The 24,525-nt window shown below is 55.8% G+C and overlaps 1 protein-coding gene across 3 annotated transcripts in view; it reads left to right on the top strand.

Moving 5' to 3' along the window:
- Positions 1 to 22,290, top strand: part of GPSM1 (G protein signaling modulator 1) — a gene marked incomplete at its 5' end in the record, with an annotated part of 64,155 nt that extends 41,865 nt beyond the window's left edge. For all 3 annotated transcript variants that reach the window (XM_084298965.1, XM_084298966.1, XM_084298964.1), the window contains 4 exons: positions 2,765 to 2,944; positions 18,257 to 18,416; positions 20,008 to 20,216; positions 20,319 to 22,290. In XM_084298965.1, coding sequence (XP_084155091.1) covers positions 2,765 to 2,944; positions 18,257 to 18,416; positions 20,008 to 20,216; positions 20,319 to 20,507 — 738 coding nt within the window. In that variant the 3' untranslated portion in view covers positions 20,508 to 22,290. The remainder of the gene's footprint in view (positions 1 to 2,764; positions 2,945 to 18,256; positions 18,417 to 20,007; positions 20,217 to 20,318) is intronic.
- Positions 22,291 to 24,525: the final 2,235 nt, after the last annotated feature.

The following is a 24,525-nucleotide window of genomic DNA, read 5'->3' as shown; positions in this document are numbered from 1 at the left end:
GTCCCAAGGGGCTCTGAGGCTTGCCTCTGCTCTGGTTCACTGCTGGAAATGTCAGATCCAAGCAGATCAGTGTTTTCATTGCCTCCCCAGGGCAAAGGCTGTTTCTACAGTCAGCTGGGAGGCACTGAGCCTCTCCACCTGCATGGATCATTTAAATTTCTGAGAAAATCCTGCACAGGATTGCTGGGTCTGCCCCGTGGCAGGTGGCGGTGCTGCCGTGTGGTTCAGCCATGCCCGATCCCAGGGGCAGGCAGCCCAGCTCTGCTTTTTGGGAAAGGCGTTGGCAGGAGTCATTTCTATTCATGCGGTGCTTTCCAGGCACAGCTCTCCCGAGTGCCCCAGGGAGCATTTCCACTCCTGCAGAAGTGTCACAAAAAAAAAATCCCCCAAGTTGTGGGTAGGTACAGAGGGTCAATGGGAAATAACCCAAGTCTTGCAGAGACATCTGAGTGCCTAAGCAGCCCAGCAGGCACCTGGAGGGACTGGCAGAAGCTCTTTCCTGAATTAACTCTGAGGGAGTTAAATTCCAAGCACCCTTTTTGTTAATTCACCCACCTGCCCAGAGGCTGGCTGCCTCCTACCTGCTGTAACCAGCGCGGGTCCATCTCTTCTCCAGCCACAACCACACGTTCTGGGCTGGGTGGCTGCTGCCTAAAATCCCCCTGACCTTTCCCACACCACTGGGTTTATCTGCTCGCCTCCAGGTAGGGGTTAGACCTGAGGTTGGACTGACCCCATGGGTTCCCTGTGATGACAGGGACACAGTGCCCAGTGGCAGGGTGATGTGTGTGTCCTGATCGATCAGTTCTGTGTCCTGATGGATCAATTCTGTGTCCTACTCATCGCAGCATGGCCCGGGGGCTCTGGCAGTGTTGTGCTACATGAGATTTGTTGCTGGTGCCGCTGGTTTCCTGCTCTTTGCTCTGCAAGCTGGGCCTCGCTCAGTACTCCAGGCAGGGTGGTGGATTCCGGGGGTTCCTGGGGGAGCTGTGGGTAGTCCATAACCTGGGAGTCAGAAACGAGTTGTTCCCCCCAAAGTGGTCCTGTGGGCATGTGTGAGCTCACCTCTCCTTGTGGAAGCAATTCCCCATCCTTTGAGGTGCTAAGACCTCAAAGAATAAACCAGCGGTGTGAAATGCGATCTCTCCAGCGCCCTCTCATTATTTCCTCACCCTTTCTGCCCTTAGCTCTGCCAGAGATAGCCTTCAAAGTCAGCAGGGCCCCCTGTTACCGAACAGGCCAGGAACTTTTGTGCACTGCCCCTGCACAGAGTTGCTCCTGTGCTCCCCGACCTGTGCCTTGTTCCTTGGTTTGAGTTTCCCTGGTTTTAGCTCCCAGCCTCTGGCTCTTCTTTATTCCTCTTTCCACCAGACTGAAAAATCTCTTCATCACATGCTGGTTTTTACCCTGGAGGTGCTTACATGCCATAATTGAGCCATCTATTCTTTGGGCATGAAGGAAGCCATTTGAGGCTTCTGAGGCAGCGAGGCATTGCGAGGCATCTTCTGTCCACTTCTGAAGCCCACTTTCAGGCCTGCTTTTCAAGCTGTGGACACCGGCCTGGCTGCAGTTGGTCGCATTGATAGCATCTAAGGAAATGAAACTCCCCTCGCTTGTTCTCACTATTCCTGTTTGTGTTTCAAGAAGTGCAGAAGGCGTTTTGGCTCCAGCATCCTGCTGCGTTGGGCTGCTGGTGTGCTGTGACGTCGGGTCCTGTTCAGTGTTTTTGCCTTCTCAATGCTCACTTCTTAAAATCCCAGCCTCATGGGTCCTTGGGTGAGCTGTGCTCCTGAGCTGGGCTCCAGCTTCTTTCACCCGCACGCAGCAGCTGAAGCGAGGAGTAAGGACACTGGGGAGTTCCCTTGGTGCTCTGTGAGCAATAATAAGATGGTTTGCAGCATGGAAATACAAAAGCCCAAAGCATGGAGCAGGTTTAGGCACTCAGATCCCACTGGTTACGTGCCTGGTGCCTTTAATAAGTGCTTTTGGAGCTAAATGCTGAATGCTCCTGCTGCTGTTTCCGTATCAGGGCCTCATCTGCGTGACAGCAGTAATGAGGTTGTTGTGATAATACAGGCAGGGCCATTACCACAGGGCTTTTGGCAGAGAAGGGACGGAGTTGTGTGCATCTCATGGGAAGGGAGTGAGGAAGGAGAAGCCAGGCAAATGGCAGGGGCTGGAAAAAACAAGCAAGGAGCTGCACTGAGAGGAGACAAAACCTAGGATTTAAGAGACGAGTTATCTGTCACCTCAGTTTCCCCATGCGTTACACAGGAGTGACAACCCTGTGTTTTATATGGCCATGGGAACACTGCAAACAGGCATTGAAGAGAGCCCAAGAGGAGAGCAGAGGAGCAGGAGGCTGCCTGTAACCAGCTGCTGCAGTCGGTCACATTTCCCTGTGGTCCCCATTTGCTGTTGGCAGGAGGGCTGAATGGGACTCCAACCCCTCGTGCTAATCGATGCCTCTACCTTTATACCTGTTTTTTTTTAAGAGGATGCTCCTCCTCCCCATGGAGAGGTTGTCCATTGTGTGCTGTTTGGGTGATGCTGCTTCTCCACGCATTAAAATCCTCTGCTGCAGATACACAATATCCTTACTCAGCCCTGCGCATTGTGAGTGGCAGCGCACACCATCTAAATGCCACATTAACTTCTCGTTTCTGTGGATATTTGCCATTTTTCTGGGGAAATTTGCCATCAGATCTCCATGTTAAACCGGAGACAAGCAATTTGTGCAATGACTATTTCTTGCTTTCCCAAGGACCAGAATGGGGACAGCCATCACGTGGGAGACCTGAAGATCTCGGGCAAAGAGTTCTTGTCTTTACCTGCAAGGTCAAAGAAATACCGGGAGCACCAACACACTTCAGAGAGAAGGCCCCAGGGGTCAAGTACATCACCGCTGGATGCCAGCGAAGTCCGAGTCCAGGTGTCACAGTCGGTAGGAAGATGTTTTTTCTCCTCTGGTACTCATCTTGGAGCTTTGTTTCTAACCTGGTTGGGTGGGTGGCAGTGTGGCCTGTTGGCTGGAAAGCAGAGCCTGCGTCTGGCTCTGCTGGTGACTGTTCAGGCAACTGCAGGCAGATTATTTTTGCTTTCTGAGCCTCGGCTTCACGGCTCATTACACAGAACTGCGTTACCAACCTCCTTGAACTGGTTTGTGAGAGCTTGGTGGTTAGTGGTGCTTGTAACCTTCAGCAGAGGGATGAGTTTAGACCTGAACTTTCCTGAGTTTGGGACTGTCTGGGTGTGATGCCCTGACTTCTAGAAGAACACAGCAGGTTGGAGGCCTTGCTTTATGGAGCCTGACTTGAACAGCTTCCCCAGCTAACCAGGAAAGCGCTTGTTGCCTTCAGGAAACAGAGCCCTTTTCACGTTTTTGGTAGCTTATCAACCAAAAATGCGGATGCCTTTGCCATTTGCAGGTTGCTGGCATGCAGCAAGGCCCTGTTGGGGTTGAACAGCTCTGACTTAGTCTGTCCTTGGCTCCCCGGAAGGTGGTGGACGTCTGTGTCCTGGAAAGCTCTCCTTGTGCGTTTTTGACATCTTTAACCCAAACAATTGAGCTGTTTGAGGCTATTATCTTCTGGTTGTGTTGATGTTTATGTTGTGACACTGGCAAATACAATGTGCTGGGGAGGTTTCCTGCAGCTGTGCTGGTTTTGTTCTCAGTTCTGGAGGCAAGAGTCACACCCACAGATGCTGCATGTTTCTGGATTGTGGGAGCAGGCTTGGAGGTATTTGAACTCGGTGATTTCAAGTGAGAAGCCCGAAGTCCTCAGCTTGCTTTTTGCCAGGAGATGGATAGTAACAGCAAAGCTGTAAGGATTGCATGGGTGCTCTGAAGTATTTGGGCTCTTGCTTTATGCTGAGGCTGTAATTCACTGTCGCACTGCTGTGATCACGCACTTGAATCCAGGTGGATTAAGTCCAAGCCAGGAAAGGCAGGCCTATTTTCTCTTGATAGTTAAGAAAAGAGAAATGAAAAAAATACTTTTGTGTTGGGTATGAAAGGGTCTGAGCTGCAGAGCTTGGGAGGAAGCCTGTCTCTAGAGGGGGGATGCTTGAAAGTGTTTCCTTGTTCCTGGTCTGTAGGTCACAGGTGGAACATGTCCTGCTCTGGGTGTGCGTACGTACACATCCCTTTTGACCACAGGCACTTCTGGTTTTCAGTTCGGTTGTCTGACCGCTGGAGACAGGATTTTTACACCAACTGGTGTTTTTTTTTTTAGACTTCTCTGAGCTGATTCTTCATTCCCAACAGTGTTAGTGGAAATGGTCTAATAGGAAAAGCATTTCCTGCTGCTCACCGGTGCAAACATGATCATTGAGAAGGAAAACAAAGCTCATCTGAGCCAGAAAGGAGACAGCAGTACTGGGGCATCCGAGGGAATATAAAGGCAGAAAAAAAAAAACACACTTCTGCCAGAAATAGCTTTGTATTTTTAACTCAGACATTCAGCCAGAAACCGAACAAAAGCCATGCTCCAGCAAGAGTAAGGCAAAAAGCATTCCTCAGGAGTGTAGTTGTGAACACGCAGGTTATGTCTGTAGAAGAGGCCCTGTGGAACATTGCCAAGCACTAGCGAGCTTGTGACCATTTACACAAGGATTTGGGGAATGTCCAGGCAAGAGCAAGTGAAGGCAGGGACACGCACACCCCAGTCACGGGAGGCACCTTGCAGACACCCGGGGTTTGCTCTTGCAAGATGGTGCAGGCTCTGCCTGAGTGCTGGGACCTGACTGTTCTCCCGAGGCCTCCTCCCTCTGTGCCCAGGTTTTGTAGAGTTTATTAGCTCTCTACTTGCTCTGGATTTGTGAGCTAAACCCCGAGTGTCCAATTCTAGCTCAATTCCCAAGCATTCCCGATGCACCTGAGAGTCAAACAGCAGAGAGGGAAAGGACACAGACCCGTGGAGGGATAAGGGAGGTGAAGCACTGTGTCCATGCATTTGCACAGCCCCAGAGGCCAGGACTAGAGAGGGGCAGGAGCCTGCTGCTTGCAGCAGTCCCTGCGTGGGCATTTGAGCTTCTGCCCTGCTCCCTGCAGAGCCCGGCGGTGCTGCCAGTGCCGCTTGCCCAGGCACGGAGGTGGTCCATCGCCCTGCCAGCAGCAGTGCCCCACAGCCCCTTCCCATTTCAGCCCACAAAGGATCAGTGTGCAGAGCCCTGCTGGGCCGTGGCTAAAGCCAGCTGGTGTCTCCAGACCATGCCCTGCCACACACGAAATGCCCTCCAGAAAGGGCTCTTCTGCCAGGAGAGCGTCTGCAGCGCGTTCTGGGCAGTGAGGCTGGGTCACTTCGGGTTAATCTCGTTTTGTTTCCATGCTCCTACCTGACAGGGACCCCAGCCTGACTCTGCAGCCCAGACCTCAGAGCGTTTAAATCAACATCTTCTCGTGGGTACTTGCCAAAAGCGGTGACCCTTTGCCTTGCGTATGGCTTTTGTCCCCGTCTGTCAGAGGGCTATAGAGCTGTGTCAGCCTGTTGTGTGGGAGTGTGGGTGGGCTTTTTTTTTGCAAAGCTCTAATTCCCATCCATGTGAGCCTTTTTAAATGAAATGTGGCGAACTGCACCCAAGACGGGTGGATGCTGGCCCCGAGCTCTGCAGCACAGACCCTTTTTCTCCCTCCCGCAGAGCTGGCTCTGGTCAGGCAGTTCAGACAAGAACCCCGAGGCATTCCTCATTTTGTGAATGCTCGAAACAAAAATCTCCTTTTATCCATCAGTAAACAGCAAGTCCTTAATTAGAGGTGAGCTCTGATGGCTGATCTGAGGTGCTGTCACCATCAGAAGGCACCAGCTCAGGCTGTGCGCAGCCTTGCCTGCTGGACGGTGCCCAGGAACAAACCTCCCCGGCCCCACACGGAGTGATGTGATCTCTGGATAAGTCCTGCAGTCGGTGCAGGCACTGACCTCCTTCCAAAGGAGCCTTCTCACCATGATGGGAAGGTCCCACAGGTAGGTGCAGGGCCTGATTCAGAGCCTCGTGTTCCCTGCCCACCGCTGCCACCACCGCCTCTTGTTTACCTCCGTCCTCCCCATCTGTGTGATGGGGTAATGCAGCTCCCCTGGGGAGCTTACAGAGGCGTGATGATGGCTGTAAAGTTGTTTGAGCTCGGGATGGCAGGAACTGTGGTGGTGTTATTAGCATTGGCGATGCTGCTGCTAATTACTGAGCTGCTGGGAAACTCCCCATGGGAGGAGGCGGGAGAAGGGAGGGGAGGCAGGGGAAAGTGAAGGGAGGCGAAGTGCACTCGGGGATGGAGAGGAGCCTGGCCCTGCTGGCAGCCCTGTCAGGCCCTGGGAGAAGGGCTCAGCCTGTTGGCAAAGCCGTGGGGATGCTGGCATGGATAGGAGAAGCCATGGCCCAGGTGCTGCGTAAGGTAGGAGAGCGTGCCAGGCCGGCGGGCTGGGCCCCTCCGTGGGTGCTGAGCTGGGGCTGCACAAAATGGAGCCTGTGCAGGAGGCTTGTGGTGCTGGTGGGGCACAGACGGGCTTCGTCACCCCATGGGAAGTGGGGAGATGCCCTGCTGGTGGCCACAGGGAGGAGAGAGGCTGGTGGCACCCGATCCTGGGGGCCTCTTCACCCTTCCAGCTCAGGTCTATGTGAGCTCCCGGGGGAAAACACGAGGCTGTGAACACCCAGTTCTCCCCAGGCAGCTTCGGTCTGGGAAAAGCTGATGGGGGTGACCCACACGTGGTCAGCTTTTCCCCTGCCACAGCAGAGCCACGAGCAGAAGGCCCCATGCGAGGGCTCGGTGCCTGCTGTCTCGGAGCCTGGGTGCTCCCTGGGACGGGACGCGTGCGCCTCGCAGCTGCTGGCTCCTCTCTCTTTTTAAAGCAACATCAAAGCAGGAGGTTGTGTACCACATGAAGCTTGCAGACATCAAAGGCTTGGTCATAAATTTAACCCTTTGCTTTTCTGTGGAGAAGGTCATAACTCTCCGGCTCTCGAAAGACTCGGTAACAGCTGGATTTTTAGAGGGTTGGCAGGAGGATGGGATTTTTCTAACACTTCAGAAGCATCAGGGGACCACGGGTCAGTGAGGCTGTGTCCCTCTGTCCCCTACCTGAGAGCAACCACTATGGAAAAGCAGGGAGAGGGCCCATGGAAGAAAGGGGCTGTGTATTCCTGAAAAAGCTACCTGGGACCCTGGGGACCCCAATTCTGGGCCTTGCTTTCACAGTTGGCACTGAGCTGAAGTCTCCAGGATCAGTGGGACTGTGCACGTGGCAGGGTTTGAGGGCTAAAGCACTTCAACGAATCAAGGCCTGACAGCTGGAATAAAGCACGGAGAGAGGTGAGGCTCAAACCCAGTCCTCCCCCCTCGTTGGGGATCGGTGCTCCAGCAATGGCCCCATTCGTGTGGCCACTCCTCGTCCAGTGAAGTCCATCAGCCTGAGGGAGTTCTTCCTCGCTCCTTGAACCTGTCCTCCACAAAGGCCATTTATAGTCAAGAGCAAGAAGAGTTTGTTTGCAACAAACTCTTGCACTGTTTGCAGTGAAGGCTTGCAGGGATGGGTTGCTGATGTATTTAGACACCGAACAATCTGCGAGCGTGCTGTAGCTCCAAACATTCCCCAGGACAAATGTTTGTATAAGACCTGTTTTATGCTTCCAGGGAGAAGCAACCATAAAAGACGGGAAAACGTTCAAGATGATACCCCCTAAGGCAGGTTGCCAGCGTTCTTTTGATGTTTTTATCTCTCGTGATTTACTGGTTATTGTTAGATGGCAGGAGCAACGCACGGATCCGATGCTCTTGGCTCACCCTCTGCCTGCTCGGCAAGTGCCAGAGCTCGGTTCCTGGTGTCACGGGGCAGGGAGCAGCATGGCAGAGCTCCTGCCTGTCTCTGCAGGCTCATGTGCTGTCCACACAGAGCTCCGATGTCTGGTGCCCCCATCCACCCCCGTGAATCGTGCTGGACTGCAGAATTGCCCAGATGGATGCTGGGCTGCAAGGATAAACGCAGTCTGGGGGGCTTCCTCCCAGACACTTGCATGCCGTCTGCAGAGCATCTTTCTCCTTTTTGTCTTGCATAATTTGAGAGAAGATTAAACTGGTACTACTCTGCAGTCCATTAAGAGCTTGAACATGGCTGCACCACGAGCCTTGGCTGCTCTGTGGTGGCTGTCAGTGCGTCTTCCCTCTCCTTTCCATCTTTTTGCATCTCTCTTTTAAGATGAGGCAAGCTCTTTGTCTCGCATTGATGTGTAAATTAACTCAACGCTAGGGCAGTGCAAATGCACACCCTCCTTTATCTCCGGGCTTTATTGTTTGTTTAACTGCGTGGCTATAATTATGCCATTATTGTTGGTCAGACTTTCTGGTGTAAACGTGCTCTGAGAAACTGAGAGCAAGGGGGATGGAGAGGAAGAGAGAAGCCAGAGCCAGGGAAAGGGAAGGCAGCTGCTGTGAAATTTAAGGCTGTTCCTAAGACACCTTGGAGCTGCTGTGCCGGTGTCAGTCCTGCTGGAACCGAGCAGGTGAAGGCAGAGCTGTGGGTCACTCTTGGCATGCTGCGTCTCCCCGTTCAGGTTGTGGGACCGTCTGTAGGGCTTCGTGCAGGCACAGACCTGGGAGAGAGGCTGCTCGGGACATCTCCTAGCTGGAGGCAGGATGCCCAGGAGAACTTTCTGGAGGGCTCGAGTCTGACCGAGGTAAGGTTGCCTCCCCAGCATCATCTCAAACTGTCTGCCATTCCTGCCCATATGCCTGTGTGAGTCTTTTTGTTAAGCACTGGGGCTCTTCTTTCCTTTAGCTCCTGTTTTCCCAGGTGGGCTGGTTGCTGCATGAGCCAGGACAGATTTCAGAAACGCTCCCCCAGATCTAGAGGTGCAGCAGAGCCAGAGCCATGACTCTGGTGAGTTTTGCAATGCAGAGTCCTGACGTGCTGTTCCTCGCTGGGACTTTCAGGTAGCATGGGAGGCAGGGAAATGAGCAGGGTGATAGAAAATCTCTGCAAAGTGACTGCACAGAGGTGGGGAGGGGAGGCAGTAGCGTTTTCTGGCATGTGCTGCCTCTGCTGCATTCGCTGCCTCAAAGGTAAATTATCAGTTTCTCCCTTAAATATTAACAGCTGCCAGGTAATGAATTCCCCCTCGCTGTTTTATAATGGCACTAAAATTGGGATTTGCCTTGGTTTTCTCTGTAATTATCCAATGAGAGCGTGTGAGTGCGAGGGAGGTAGGGCAGAGCTGGGCCTCGCAGGCTCTGCTGCTGCGAGCACTGTGTCTGGGGGCAGCGCTGCTTTAACCAAACCATGCAACAGGGTCTCAGGATGTCTTTGCTCAGAGCAAGGGGCTCTTCAGATCCAGGGAGACTCAACTGATGCTGTTTCAGTTTTGGGAAGGTGACTGCTCTGCTACGGAGCCCCTGAAGGTGCTGTGAATTGTTTTGACATTTCTTAATCTAAGCCAGGAAAAGGCAAGACGATCAGCTCTGGGTCATCTGTGAATATTTGAACCTTTTGGGTAGAGAAGCAGGAGAAACGTCTCCTACAAGGTGCAGAGCACAGGGCAAGTGTTACCTATTCCGTCCTCTTTGTCCTGCAGACAGCAAGGAGGACAAAAGCAGAGAAGAAAACCTGTCCCCACTTAAAAGAGGCAGAAAACTCCTGTGCACTGCCAGGGACAGGACTGCTGTTGGCAGGGCAGCTGGCATCTGCACGGGCCACAGTGGTCAGTGCCCTCCATCTGGGGAGGGGACGAGCTGGAGAGTGCTTGCTCAAGGCCACCCTCTCCACATTCTGTGCTGAACAGAAGCAAAGCTGAGGTTTTGCTGCTCCTGTGCCTTGGTATCAGTCCCTCGGCTTTGTCCTCAGTGAGCTGCTCCAGCACTGAAGGTCCCAGAGAGAAAGCAGAATTCCTTGTCTGCCTTTCTCTGGGGTATTCTCGTTGTTGGGACACCCTCTTGCTGCTGCTTCCCACTATGCCTGTCTTGTTTTTCCTCCTCCCGGACCGAGGTCAGGTTGTGAATCAAAGCTGTGCTGCGGACAGGAGATGGAAGGCAGGATTTAGAGCAAGCCTCTGCTTGTGCACCAACCAGGAGCAGAAGCGAGGAGCGTAGCCAGCTGCAGAACGGCTGTCCCAGCCCTCAGCTCTGCTGAAGTGACACCAAGGACTCCAGGTCTGGTGCTTCTCAGGTCTTTTGGGCTGTGGATTTGGGGGACTGTATGAAAACACATCTGAGACCCCATAGTCCAGCCATAACCAGCTAATGTGGGGCATAGTTTTGGAGCTGGAAACTGCAGGAAAGAGGCTTTACCTGAGGAATCTGATCTGATCTGCTTGTCCAAGGCCTTTGCTGGAGGTTAGGACAGGAGGCCTGCAGCCCGGCAGGCCCAGCGGTCCGGAGCTGCCTAACCCAGCTACCAAAATACATTCTTTTTCCCCTGACTCACTGTAACCGGGTTTTCAGTTATTGGTGCTTTGAAGCTGTAATTGAGGTCTGCTCTCCTCCTCGCACAGCCTTTTCTCCCGGCAAATTGTCAGCCCTCAAGTGGTATGAGACAGTAAAAGAGATGTTACACTCACCATTTCCTAGAAACTGTCACTTTAAAGAGAACAATACTAAAAAGAGGGATGAATTGAATCCAGACCCGGAGCCATAAAACTCCAAATGTTTGACTTCTCTCAAAATCTGGAACTCTTCATTCATTTCTAGGGTCTCTGCCGTGCTCGGGGCACTTTGTACATTCACAGTTCCGGCTTCTCACATTTAATAAACTGCACATGCCTGAAAAGCTTTAAAAAACAATCATAGTCCAAGCTCTCTTTGGATGTAAATCAGCACAACTTAGGTAAAATCACAGGGAAATGCACACTAATGATGTGTTTCAGGCACAGCCTAAATCTGGGGTTAACGTGGCAATCACGAGGCTCTGCTCGCACCTAACCCTCAGCCTCCATCCACATTTCCCATTAGCAGGGCTATTTTCAAGCCTCCCCAAAGCAATTAACACCAATTAATCTAAAAGAACCTAAATACTGTTGTTTTTTTCAGAGTCCCTGGCTTCTTCCCTTTCCACGTGTGGCCCCAGAAGGCTGCAGCCTGAACCTGTCAGAGAGCTGAGCCCTCCTGAGGGCTTCACGTGCTTCTTGGGGAGCTGTGCACGTAGAGAGGGCCCCAAATGATCCCATGGATCCAACTGTTCCAGCCTGGGTCGTGGTATCTGTGCTGCAGAGAGCACTGCCCTTCCTGGGAAGTAGGTGCAGCCCCTCTCCGTGGTCAGCAAAGAGCAAGACCACTGAATTAGGCGTATTTGGGGTGCAGGAGGTGCAAGGCCCGTACCCCCGTTAAACAGCGTCTGCCAGAGCAAGGCCTGCCTTTTGCTGATAGGAGAAGCCGTTCCCGTGTTTGCCTGTGAGTTTTGCCTCACTGGCTTCAGCTCTTCTGCCTGACCAGCGCCGAAATCGTAAAACCCACAGGGACCTGCCCCAGGATCCTCCCTGCCCCCAGCAGGGCCAGGGTTTCGTGTTTTGTGGGTGCCTTGCCGAGCGCGGCCTTGATCTCGAGCGAGGCCTCGAGGCGTCGCCGGGGTGGGAGTAAATACTAATTAAGATTTGGGCGTTTGCTGCAGCGGAGGGTGTTTATACGAAGGGTGGCTGCGCGTCGGGTGTGTGCAGGCACACCGACCGACTTCACCCGCTCGGCATCACCGCTGGCACGGCGCTGGGTCTGCTCAGCTGCTTTACGAAACAGCGCTGTGCTGAGAGCAGGTAGGTGTCTCACAGCAGCACAGTTGTGGCAATCCAGGGACGAGCAGGCTTTTTTTGCAAAGCGTTTTGCAAAGAGCACTGCCAGTGCTTTCCCATTTGAGGTGCACGCTGTGTGGTGGGGAGTTTTGGATAATTTTGGGGCCTCAGAGGAGCGTGTCCTTGGGTGGCGGCGTCCTCACAGGCACCTCCCTGCTCTGCCACCGCCTGCTCCTCGGCCGGCCGGGAGCTGGGGAGGTAGTGAGGTCTGCTGGATGGGGCCGGGGGTCGAGCGCCCCTTATTAACCTCAGCATCTGTGCTAATTAACGGAGGATACGGGTTACAGCATCTAAAGCAATGGAATTATTTCAGTTTAGCAAATTACGACTGCTCAGCTGAGACCCGAGAGCCGAGCACGGTCCTAGATCCACCCTAAAGGAAATTCCTGTGACGGGTTTTGGCCGAACCATCCTGCTCGCTGCCTGGCTGTGTTACGGTGTGCACAGGTTTGGGAACTCGCTGCCTGCCGGCAGCTGCCCATGGCCTGTGTGGGTGTGAGCAAGCAGGGCAGGTTCACTCCCACTGTTGCTATCGAAGCTCTCCTCCAGGCTTCTGCTGGGCTAATTGGGCTCTGGAGCTGCCCGTCTGCTGTCCTGGACTAGAGGGGCTGACCTGGAACAGTAATGCTTCTACTTTGTGTCCTTGTTTGATAGTTTTAAGCTTTGAGGGCTAAATCTGGGCTTGTGTATTTTTATTAAATGGTGACAGGGACACCCAACATGACCTGGTAAGCGCCGTCAAAAGCAATGTGGAAGAGTTGCTACGTTAACTTCAGAATCTTACAGGTATTGGAGGAGTGTTTGAGCACACCAGCTAGGGTATTGCCTCCCGGAGAGAAAACAGAAACGATTTCCACGCCGTGGATGTGCTGGTCTCAGCAGCAAGGGCTGGCTGCCTGGGCTGTGATTTCAGGGCAGGTCACATCGTAGCTGGGGAAAAAGCATAAAAGCAGAATTAACGGGGCTGCTGCACAAAGTTACCAAATCCCAGCACGTCGGCAGTCGGAGCGGTGCTGCGAGTAGCAGAGGTGTTGGTAGCACTTCAGCCAGGCACCCACACAGATGCTCCAAGCTCCGTCTCGAAAAATAAGCAAAAAAAAGGGGAATTGTGACCCCGCCGGTGATCTGAAGGCGTGGATTTCAGCCGCGCGTGGCAGCCGGGCACGCTCCCAGCAGGTCATCAGTTGGTGTATTAGGGAAGGAGGCAGCGTGGGTGAGTTATTTTGATTTTGTTTGAAACAATAAAAGCCGAGTTATTTGAAATCTTCACAACAGAACCAGCTTTTAGCACCAGCGTTTATAGGGATGAGTGGGCGAGTTGTTTAAAGGGGAGAGAAAAAAAAGGAAATCTTTGAAAACAGTCCAAGGCAGGGTGATAATTTCTTCCTACAAGGGAAGAGCGCCGGGCACGTCCTGTGTCTGAGGGCTGTGAGCGGCCAGGCCTCGCCGGGTGCTTCGGAGGAGCTCCCACCCTCGGGAGCTGCAGGTGGTGTCTCCGCAGACTGCGGCTCTTCCCCTGGGTCCCCTTTGCTGCCTCCGAGCCCCAGGTGCAAAAAATTCATTTTCTCTCCCCGTTCCAAGCGCCCGATCCGCTCTGTGCGGGCTCTGCAGCCGCATTACCCCGGACGTCTCCGTGTAGCCCTCGCCACCAGCCTGATGCCCCTCAGCCTCTCCTGGGTCGTGGTGTTCAGGTAGGGGCCAGAGGCTCGGCTGTGGCTCGTTTCCCTCCCTCCCCTCTCCGCCGAAGCCCCCCTGGCTCAGCCCAGCAGCTGCAGCCCAGATGTGCGCAGAGCTCACGCGAGCTGCGGCACCGCTGCTCGGCACCAGGCACACCCGGACCCTGCACCGAGCGTGTCGGGGAGAGGTGTGCCATGCCCTGCCCCGTTCCTATCCCTCCTTTCCCTCTTCATTCACTGTTTTTTTTTTTTTTTTTTTTTTTTTTCTTTTTAAATTAAATCAGCGGGGTCTGGCTCCTGTATCAGCAGCAGCCCCCCTTGGAGGCTGAGCCCCGCGGTGCCCCTGTGGGCTGGCAGCAGGCTGGGGACACCGGGCCAGGAGCCCTCATTTCAGGCCCCAGAAGGTCTCCACGCTTCAGACTACACTGCATGACTCCTGGAAATAAGTGTGCAAGGCAGGGGCAGTCCCCAGAAGCTGCATTTGTTCAGGGTGAGGAAATTCCCCGTGTTGGCAATGAGAGAGGAGAGCGAAGTGTAAGGGGGCAGTGGGGTGGAGAGCAAACGGGGCTCCCCATTCTGCTGCTGTGGCCTTTGGACAGCTGCTTCTCTTCCCAGTGACCCGTCACACAGCCACGAATTCACATTTCTTATTTTCCCATTTCGTAAAGGAGAGGTAAGAAGAGCTCTTTGCCTGTTGCAAAGCGTTTCCATCCTTTCCGTGCTCAAAATCTTTTTATGATCAGAAATTTCCCCCCGCTGAGCAGGGATACAGCTAAAGGAGGAGCTGCTTGTGGCTGAGTTATCTTCAGTTTTTGCGATGAGACAACAACAAAAAAATAAAACATGTATCTAATAATACGTGGAGCAGGAGGACTACCAGGAGCTAAAAATGGCCCTTCAATATTTCGGAGCTTTAAATCCGAGCGCTCGCACGGTGCCGGGGTGCGCACGGGGCGCTCGGGCCGTGCTGCGTGTGCAGATGTAGTCGGGCAGAACGGCTCCCGGTCTATTTTTAAGGCAAAGTGTGCGTGGCGGGTAGGAGGCGAGGAGGTGGAAGGAAAGCTAAATATTCACATAGCTCCGCTCCGTGTCTTCGAGCAGCATCTAATAGCGCCCGGCTCGTGGCGGCGGCGAGGTGAGGGCGATCTGAGCGCGGCTCAGCCCCCCCCCCTCCCCCCCCCCCCCCTTTTTGGTGCCAGGGCACCCGAGGGGCTGCGGGAGGAGCGTGGCGGTGGCAGGGCTGCAGTTTGCAGCTGGCTCAGCACCAAATCGCCGGCGCTGGCTGCAGGGTGCACATGGCTGGGAGCTCGGCATAAATCTCAGCTCCGGCAGCGGCGGCGGCTGGGGAGAGCTCGCGGCTGGCGGTGGGAGCTGAGGAGAGCAGCGAGGAGCCAGCCCCCTGCCAGGGAAGGGGGATCCTGCTCCCGGCCATGTAAAAGCTGGAGCCCGGGGAAGAGCTGGCTGCGGAGGTCAGTGAGTAAAGCTTTTGGTTCGCTTCCGAAATGCAAGAGGCTGGCTCGGAGGAGGAATATGCAGAGAGAAAGGGGATTTACTTGGGCTGGGGCTCGGCTGTCACCTGCGTGCGCTTTTAAACTCGGCTGCTTCGTAAAGTTTGCAGATGGCTTCGTTTTGCACTTTTTATTATTAAGATTTTTTTGCAACTTTTCGGGACGGGCTGAGGCAGTGCCCAGAGCTGCTCCCTGTCCCGCGGCCACCCCGGTTCCCGAGCGGGCTGGGAGGGAAGGGGGCTGCCGAGGGAGCCGAGCCTCAGGAGGGGCAGCGGCAGAGAGCTGCTGCCCTCGGCAAAGCCTGCGTGATTTTAGCAGCTTCTCTGAATCCGAGGATGTCACCGAGGAGAGGAGACTCCGGTGGCTGGGGACAGGGAGAGCCCCGCTCCTGCGCTCGGGGCAGATGCTCCGGACGCTTCACCTCCCGCTGAACCAGGCGGAGGCGTTCGGCCAGGGGTTTTCTGTGCCTCCAGCCCCTCTGGGAGGCTCTCCCCAAACCTCTCCCTGGTGCCTGCCTCCAGCAGCTGCTTGGCGAGGTGGAAAAGACAGCTCAGGTGCCGGGATTTGGGGTGCAGGATGGTGGTGACGGTGCTGCTGGCCCCGCGGGGTGATGCCAGGAGGCAGCGACACCACGTGCAGGGCATCAGCAGGCTCCTGCCTGGGGATTTGGGGTCTGCTGCCCGAACTGAGAGCAGGTAAGCGGTTGGGGTGCGTCTGGTTTATAGGGGGAGAGTCAGACAGGCATGGCATGAGGCTGTGGATGTGTCGGGGTGGGTATCTGCCGGGCCCGGGGCAGGTGGGCGCTGCTGTAACAGCGGGCAGGAGTTTTCCAGGAACTGTCTGGCAGTGACAGAGAGCTGGGTCCCAGCTCTGTCACTGCGGGACTTGGGCAAGTCCCTTTGGCTCCAGGTCATCTCCTCACCGAAATGCAACGAGGAGGAGGTGGACGAGGAGCCGAGGAGGTGCTCTGAGGGGCTGCTGTAGGAGCAGCGGTGGAAACCACCCTCGAGGGCTCCTTGTGCTGGGGCAGGTTTCGGAAAATTGAGCCTGGACTGGAGGAGCCCGTTGCAATCAGCCCGTCTGCCTTCGCTTGATGGCTTTCCTGAATCAGAGTGAAAATGGCCAAAGGGATTTAAAGGCAGCGGAGCCTCTTCTGGCTTGGTTTTGCTTTGCCTGGGGTTGTTTCAGCCTTCACCTCGCCTGCCCACCCCAAGCAGCCAGCCTGGGGGATTTCCCCCTGAAACGCTGCAGACAGAGCCGGGCAGCCCAGCACGTCTGAGCCAGGGGGTGCGGGAGGTTTTCTTCAGCACCTGTAGGAGTTTATTGGGGATGTGCACTTGTGGGGCAGTGACCGGCAGCGTTGATCTCTGCTGCCCTTTGCAGGCACACCAGCACACCCCAGGCCGTGCTGTGCAGCACAGAAGAGGTTTTTTTTTGTCTCTGAAGGAGGCTGGGTGGAGGGAATGGCTTCTGGTAGGACTCGGGTGCTGGAGGATGGGGAACGAGGCCAGGTGCAGGCACCGGCCATGGGTGAGAAGTGGCCCCGGGGCTGCAAAGCAAAGCCCCTGCCCAGGAACCCTTCAGGGCTCTGGGTCTGGGAACCCCCTCGGTTGTTGTTTGTGCTGCTGTGGGGCTGGTGCTCGGCCCCGTTAGGGGATGCCCGGGCTCTGGGGCCCTCCTGGGCACAGCTCGGCAGCAGACAGTGGCTGTGACACGCATCCATCTGCCCGCACAGCTCCGGCCTCGGGGCCAGGAGCAGCCGCACAGGGAGCCAGGCGCTCCGTGCGATGTCCATTTGGGTGTTTTAATTAGGTTTGGGATGGGGATGGAGGCTCTGTGGCTGGGGCAGCACCCCCCGAACCAGGCTGGCACAGGAGGTGCCCCCCACACGGGGCCAGCCCCGTCCTGCACTCATGCCCCGGCCGCTCTCGTACTGACTGGGGCTGTCCCTGCCTCCCCGGGACGTGTTCTGGGCAGAGATCCTGGCACAGCAAAACGCAGCTCCCTGCAAGGAGCCCCCGGGGGGGGGATCCCGGCTCTCCCGGGGTCTCAGCACCTCGCTCTGCCCATCGGACCCCTGGGTGGATCCCCTCCTCGGCACCGCTCCGAGGGAGCTCGCTGTGCATGAGCAGCCTGCCTCCGCTCCCCGGAAATTTGGGGCACGCGAACCCAGGCAGCAGGGCTGCGATCGGGGTGGCTCAGCCTTGCTTTAAGCCCCAGCACGTTTTGGTTTCCGAAAGTGCTGGCTCCGAGGGGCTGTGCCCGCTCTTCGGTCAGAGGTTCGGGGAGGTGAGAGGGGCTTTGCCCCTCCCCGATCGGCTCCCGCGTTGCCGATGTTCCTCTCTGGCCTGCTGCTAATTTTGACGCTGCCCTAAATAGAAGCTGAGTGCATCTCATCTGCTCCGCTTCGCATAGGGGAAAATTGTTTGCCTTCGTTTACAGGATCCGAGCTGCGGCTTTAACCCTGTCGGCACACGACCCTTCCTGGCGGATGCCTCTCTTATTGCTGTTGAATTTTACATCCCGTTGTGGGAGGCTCTTCTGAAGGCTCTGCTGGTCCCGCTCCCTGCCTGCTGGTTCACCCAGCACACGGCCCGGCCGGGACTGGAAGCAACACGGCAGCTCGGGGAGGCTGCTGAGTGCTGAGCCTTGTGCAGCACGACTTAAATATATCCCCGTCTGCTGCAAGGTGCTCATTTGGGGATCGCAGGCGAGGGCTGCTCCCGAAGGGCTGTAATTTGGTGGCGTTTGCAGCCCGGTGATTGCTGCTCGCGGGGTGCTGCGAGCGGCGCAGCGGAAGGAAGCGCAAAGGGCAGCGTGAAGGGCAGTGGGCTAAAAATGTTAAATTTAGTGGGGTAGAGAGGGAGGCTGGAGCTGAGGCTGGGCTGGGCACACGGCAGCACTTCACAGCCGGGGCTGTGGCCGTGCTGGTGGCTCTGGGGGGCTGCGGCTCTCCGTGGGTGCCCCTCTCACCACGCGCAGGTCTCAGGGCAGCTCCACTCCCCGTCTGGGTCCCTGCAGGAGAGGGGCCCTGCACAGTGCTCTGCTTGCAGCCTCCTCTCGGAGAGTGGTTTGGGATTGCCCAAACAGCAGGGTGGTGGGAAAAGAGGAAAAGAGAGAGGCTGCTCCAGAGCCGAGGGCACGGTGGGACCGAGTAGCAGCGACCCCGGCAAGCTGCGGGCACAGCCGGGAGCTGGCTCTGAGCACAGGATAGGGCAAGGCACAGCCACGGCCACACCAGGCTGAGCCGTCACACACGGGGCAATATTTGGGGCGTTCTGACTCCGCTGCGTTTCGTTGTCTTTCCAGAAGATCAACCGGACCCCTTCGGACGAGGAATGCTTCTTTGACCTGCTGAGCAAGTTCCAGAGCAACCGGATGGACGATCAGCGCTGCCCGCTGGAGGAATGCCCATCGGAGGCTGCCGAGGCGGCTGCCACACCAGTCCCTGCCCTGGAAGAGCGGATCTGTAAGCACTGATGCATTCAGAAGCCGCTGGTACCAGGGGGTGATGCTGCTTGGCCGGCTGGCGTGGTTTTATTGTGCAGCTTGTGATGTTTTCCCCAAGCCTCAGCTCCCTGAACCTAGCAATTATTATTTTGTTGTTGTTGTTTGCAATCTCCGCCGCTGTGCAAGGCGTACAGAAACCTTCCTGCGTTAGTGGTTGCTGAAGCAAAAGCTGGAGAAGGTGAACTGAGGCTTGGGGAACAGCCTGGCAAGAGAAATGCAGAATATACCGGGAGTTTTTTCAATCTTTTGGAGGTCTTGACTGATGTGCTGAGGCTGGCAGAAGGAATTCTGCCTCCGCCAGCGTCTGCAGGTGGGAGATGCTGGTGGTCGTTGCTCAGGGAGCCTCGGGAGAGCTGCGAGCTGGGGCAGCACGGACCTGGAGGGGGTTTCATAGGCAGGGTAAAGCAACACCAGGTTTTCTCAGCGTTACCGTGGAGGAAGAACTGGGTTTTGTCCAGTTGTTGGATGCTGTGGTGAGAGGTGTCTCAGAAGCCGGGAGGGCAGAAAGTAATAGGAAGCTCCTAGCACACAGAGAGCTAACTCACTCATAGGAAGAGCACGGATAAATTGAGGAAGCCACCTGACAATTGGCTTGGCTGGGAGAGGCAGAGATCAGGGCTGTGTCTGCGCTTTGGCTTTGTGTCCTTTTTTTCGCTGTTGTGCTGAGGTCCTTTGTTTAAAGCAAGCTGGAGAGAAGCACTGAAACGTGCGGGTCCCACTAGGGTGATTTAGCACCACCACAGAGGGCTCAAAGCCCTTCAGTCGAAACGGGGGGGTTGTTCACCAGCTCCCAAACCACCACAGAGCCCCAAGAGGGGAGGAGCAGACCCCGACTGCCCCCAAGTGCAGCCAGGAGCGCAGCATGAAGCCGCTCAGGGTGCAGGTACCAGTGGCAGGGGCTGAAGCAGCGGCTGGAGTGAGGGTCAGGCTGTGGCGCAGGAGGAGCGCAGGGTGGCTGCGAGGTGAGCGGTTCTTTCTGTGCTTAAAAAAAAAAGGCTGGAAACGAGCAGCGCTTTTTCAAGATCCACGTTTCTGATACAGAAGCGCATTCGGCTTTAACAGCTGTGTAATTTAGGAGAGAGAGTTTAAAATCTGATGCTTTATAAAGACTGCGTGAGTAGGCACATGTTCTGTTCAGCTGTCAGTTGGACTCTGAGCTTTTGGGACATGTTATTTGCGAAGTTTCTGTGTGAGCTGAAGGGGAAGAGACACGGCTTGGCGGCAGTGCTGAGACTATTCTGCATTTCTGTCCCTCCGCGAGGAATTGCACCCGGTGGCAGGAGATTGGGGGCACCCCCGGTGCTTTGTGCTCGCTGGGTCTTTGGGTTTCTTACGCTTTGGTTTTCCTGGCTGGGGGCTGACTCGGTCGCTTCGCAGCGGTCCCAGCGTTGCTCATGGGCGAGGTGGGGGCTGCCTGATGGGCACAGAAGCCGGCGTCCAGCCCAGCCCAGCCCTGTAAGGCTCCCCTGAGCGAACAGGATTTTGGGGGCGAGGATTCGGGCTCTGAGGGAGCAGAGCCGTGACCCTGCTGCTCCTCTCCCCGCCCGCAGCGCAGTCCTCCCTGATGGCGTCCCCGCAGACGGAGGAGTTCTTTGATCTCATCGCCAGCTCGCAGAGCAGGCGGCTGGACGACCAGCGCGCCAACGTGGGCAACCTGCCCGGCCTGCGGATCACCCACAACAACCTGGGGCACCTGCGCGTGGAGGGGGATGCTCAGGAGCCCGGCGACGAGTTCTTCAACATGCTGATGAAGTGTCAGGTACTGCGGGACTCCATTCTCCCCCAGCAGCACGTGCTGCCCCCCCCCGATCCCACCCGCAGCTCTCATCCCCCTCCTAACACCTTTTTTCTCCCCCCGCAGTCCTCCAGGATCGATGACCAGCGCTGCGCCCCCCCCGACTCCATCCCCCGCGGCCCCACCATGCCAGACGAAGACTTCTTCAGCCTCATCCAGCGCGTCCAGGCCAAGCGCATGGATGAGCAGAGGGTAGATTTGGCCTCAGCCCAGGAGGAGGCAGCAGAGGAGCAGCAGAGGCCTGGTTCTAGCTAAGAACGGGGGTTCAGGTGGGGGGGTTTGGTTTCATTTCAGTTTTTTTAAAGACAACTCCGTGTAGGTGGTTTCAAAGCCGAGTGCTCCTGCGCTTCCACAGACTTCTCCCAGGAGCGCCCCGAGCTGCACGTGGCTGCTCTGCAGAGGCAGCACCACAGAAGGCCCACGGGACCAGGGAGGGGTTTTAAACAAGGGGCTTTTTTAGGACGTGCAGCCGCTGTAACACTGGGCCCAGCACCAGGGAAGGACTTTGGCAGTCCCTTTGCTCGGCACCTGAAAACCCCGGAACTGGTGCTGGCAGCCAGAGGAGGAGCCCGGAGCAGGTAGTGAAATCCAGCCTTGATGTCCTTTATTTCCAGAACACTTTTAATTTAACGGGGGAAGGGAAGAGCACCTTTTTCATTTCTTAAGTCCTCCTGTCTCGTTTGCATCACGAGGTGACGGATTGCTCTGGATCCTTTCCTGGAATCTCTTGCTCAACTTTGATTTTTCTAGAGGAGGAAATGAGCTCAGGTCAGCAGCGACACAGCTCCTTTCAAACCTGAGCCCTGCCCTGGCTGCAGCCCTGGTCCCCCCACTTTGAGGTTTGCTCTGGGGTTGCTGTGAACTCTGGGGGCCCTGCGCTGTCCCTCCCCTCCGCTTCCCCAGCCGCTCCTGCGCAGAGCTGTACTGGAACCTCCTGAGCAGGACCCGAGGCTCTCCCACCCGTAGCTTCAGTGGAATTTGGAGACCCCTAGCAAAACCCCAGCCTGGGACAAAGCCTGAAAGGTAACTGCCAGCTGTGCAGCCCCAAGGAAGAGAGGAAGAAGGTCTCTGCCCATCTGCTCAGCACAGAAAACTGAGGAAAATGCATCGCTTCTGCTGCAGCTGGGCCAGAAGCCTCGTACAGGATTGAATGGAGTGCCCGAGGCAGAAACCTGCACTGGGCACTGAGCTGCTGCGAGAGCTACAAAGCCTCCTGGTCACGGCTTGCAATGCTCCCTCATGCCCAGCAGCAGTGGGGCCCAGCAGCCCTGCCCTCCGCCTTGTTCCTCCTGCCAGCAGGGCTGTGCTGCTGCCCGCCCCGCAGAGCTGCTCCCACACGGATCTGCATTTACTGACATTTCCTTCTGGTGACACTGGGAAAGCGAGCCCGGAGAGGAGGCCAGCAGACATCTCCTTCGAGGAGGTGGAATGGTTTTTTCTTTGCTTGACCTGAGAGGCAATCTTGGACTCGAGCACCTCCAGCAACGAGGTCTGCCAAAGCAGGTGTGTTCCTACGGAGCACAAATCAGCACTTTCTGACTGAAACGCATTTGAGGGAAACATTTCCAACCAGCAGTTGAGATTTTTAGACCAGTGATGCTGCTCGTCGGGCGCTCAACCTGCCTGCGCTGAACATTTGGAGGGGAAGCTGCGTTTTGCCTGCCACCAGGGAGCACTCACCTGCTGCGCTGCTGCGTGTGCATCACCGGGCTGAGGCTCGGCCTCCTGCCTGGGGCAGGTCGGAGCTCTGGAGCCAAGCCAGGAGGACCTGCCCGCCACCTACGCACCCACCTCGCCTGCATTTGTCCAGAGGAAGACAGCGCCGAGGATGCCAATGACTTCTTGAGCAGCTGCAGGCCCTGGGCTGTGCAGCTCAGCCAGGTGGCGAACTGGAACCTGACCATGAAGCTTTCAGAGGTGTTAATTATTTGCCATATACTTGAATGTATTGAGCTTATTTATTTTTTACATGTGCATTTGCTAATGTCATTTTGATGGGGAATTTCCAACCCACAGGTACTTTTTTTCTAAAAAAATAATCTGCCAAATGAATTAATATATTAGAAATGAATACAGCGCGGGGGAAAGGGGGGGGGTTGTGCTTAATAAATATTTGTGTCTAAGCTTCAGTGACAGAAGTTAATTTCCACGATTTTTTTGGCCAGCAGAGCTCACGGGGGTCCTTTGGGATGGGACTGGGGGTGCGTGGTGGGGTCTTGTGGAGGACATCACCACGTGGAAGTGTTAAGAAAAGGGTGTGTGCATCATCCCTATGTCTCTTAGGGAGCAGGGTGCTGTAGGCACCTGCCCCAAAATCTGTGTCTGGTTTCCCTGGTGGGAGCTGCCAGAGGAAAGGGCAGCGAGTGCCTGGCATAAGCTGTTGGTGAGGATACTCCCAGAGCAGCAGCACGAGCTCGTTCCAACGCAGCAGGGAGGTGCAGGCCGTTAGACTGCGTTAGAACGGGGGCCTGGGAGCAGCAGATTTTTGGCTCCTGAGCCCTGTGAGGATAAAGCCAAGTCACAGCTGCTCCTTCCACGCCTGGCTAACCTGTGTGGGCTACTGCCAGTCCTGATCAAAGCTTAATGAAGAGCCACCAGCTCCTTCTCATCAGGAGTTCTCGAGTTGCTCAGTGCCTGGCCACAAGCAGGCTCTGTGTGGGACCTGAGGCCAGAACCCTGCCCCCAGCTCTGCAAAGGCTGCCGATTCCCGGGATTTGAAGATTTGAAACAGGTGAAATTCCTAAAAGCAAGGGATGGGGCTCACCTGCTGTCTCGCTGTCCTTAGCAGCTGAGGAAGGGTGCACCATTCACCAGAAAATCTCTCTCACAGAGCAGATCCCCACTGTGAGCAGGAGCAACGGCTGCTACTGCTGCTCTAGGTCCTCGGCCTGCGCTTGTTGCTGCTGTGCTGGAGCCTGGAGTAACAGAGAGAGCAGCGTTACTGTCCGACAGCAGTGGGTGCGCGGAGCACAGCCCTTCCTCCCTTCCTCGCTGCTGCTGACACCCGCCGGGCAGGCGCGGCACTGCTGAGCTCTGGGCAGGGTGAACAGCGCAGGGAGCTGTGCCCAGGGCAGAACAGGGAGAAAAGCTGCAAGAACAGGCCCCGTGCAAGCAGCAGGAAGGTGAGTCACTTCACAGCCCCCTGCGCTGCTGCTCGCAGGAGGGATTTACCTGCCTGAGCCCGTCAGGAAGGTGGCGCGGTGCTGCTGAGCCCCCCGCAGCACACCCACGGGTGGCAGGGGCTGTAACGCCATCGCTGCACACACAGCGATGTGCTCGGGCATCTGAGTGCAATAAAAAAGGAAGGGGGTGTTCAGAGAGGCGGAAAGCAAGAGGCACAACAGCGCCCGTTTTGCAGAAGAGCCCTCGTGGGACAGGATTTGGGAACAGAATCCCTCCCTTGGCAGCCCCAGGGAAACGCTTTGAGGACTGTGCCCAAGGTTTGCAGCGCGTGCTGGGACTGCTGCCTTGCCCCCTCACATCCCCAGCCCTCCTCTGTGCATCCAACACCCCCATCCCAGCGCTGTCACTCACCGAGCCCTGCTGCACCAGGCCCTCGTGGCACTTTTCCCCCATTGTGACACATCTCCAGCTCAGGAGGAAGCCTTTTTTCTCTTCTCTCCCAGTCCTTTGGCTGAAGGAAGGGCTGCTGGGCTCCTCCTAGACAAAGCCTGCTCACTGTGTCCTCTTTAATGAAAAGAGGAATTTCCTTTTTTGAAGAAGAAAAAAAAACAACTCAAAACAGAGCACTTTTTTTTTAAATACAGTCTGTTAGCAACAAATCCTTTTGTTTTACACACAGTCCCTCAGAGAAGTGCAACCCTCTCCCTTCCAGCTGAAAACCCCAGAATGGTTTGCCACAAAAGGTGCCCATTCCCTGGGGTCTGCCCTCGGGCCCCACCCTGCCTCTGCAGCTCTCTCCCTGCACCCGTACCCCAAAGATCTGCCCGCCCCGTGCGATCTGCTGCTGCCTGCCCTGTCCTCGTCCTGCCAAAACCACGTCCAGCAGCACAGCCAGGCCCTGCTCATGGTGCTCTAAGTGCCAGGGAAACACTGACCCCACAGACATCCAGGGACAGACTTTGCTGCAGTTTTTTACTGTAACGGAGCAAAAATTAGCGTAACCTTTCCATATAACCATAGCTAGGGGCACAGTAACAGGTACGAAAGGTACAGAAAACTGCTAAAACCTGGCTTTTTTAGTACTAACTGTTTCCAAGACAACGCAGAGCCTTCCCAGCGGCTCGGTGCCACCCTGTCACAGGCAGCAGAG

This window comes from Netta rufina (assembly GCF_964035555.1).
Source record: "Netta rufina genome assembly, chromosome: 20".
Classification (NCBI taxonomy): Eukaryota; Metazoa; Chordata; class Aves; order Anseriformes; family Anatidae; genus Netta; species Netta rufina.
Note: the sequence above shows the minus strand (reverse complement) of the source record. Positions and strands in the feature narration are given on the sequence as shown.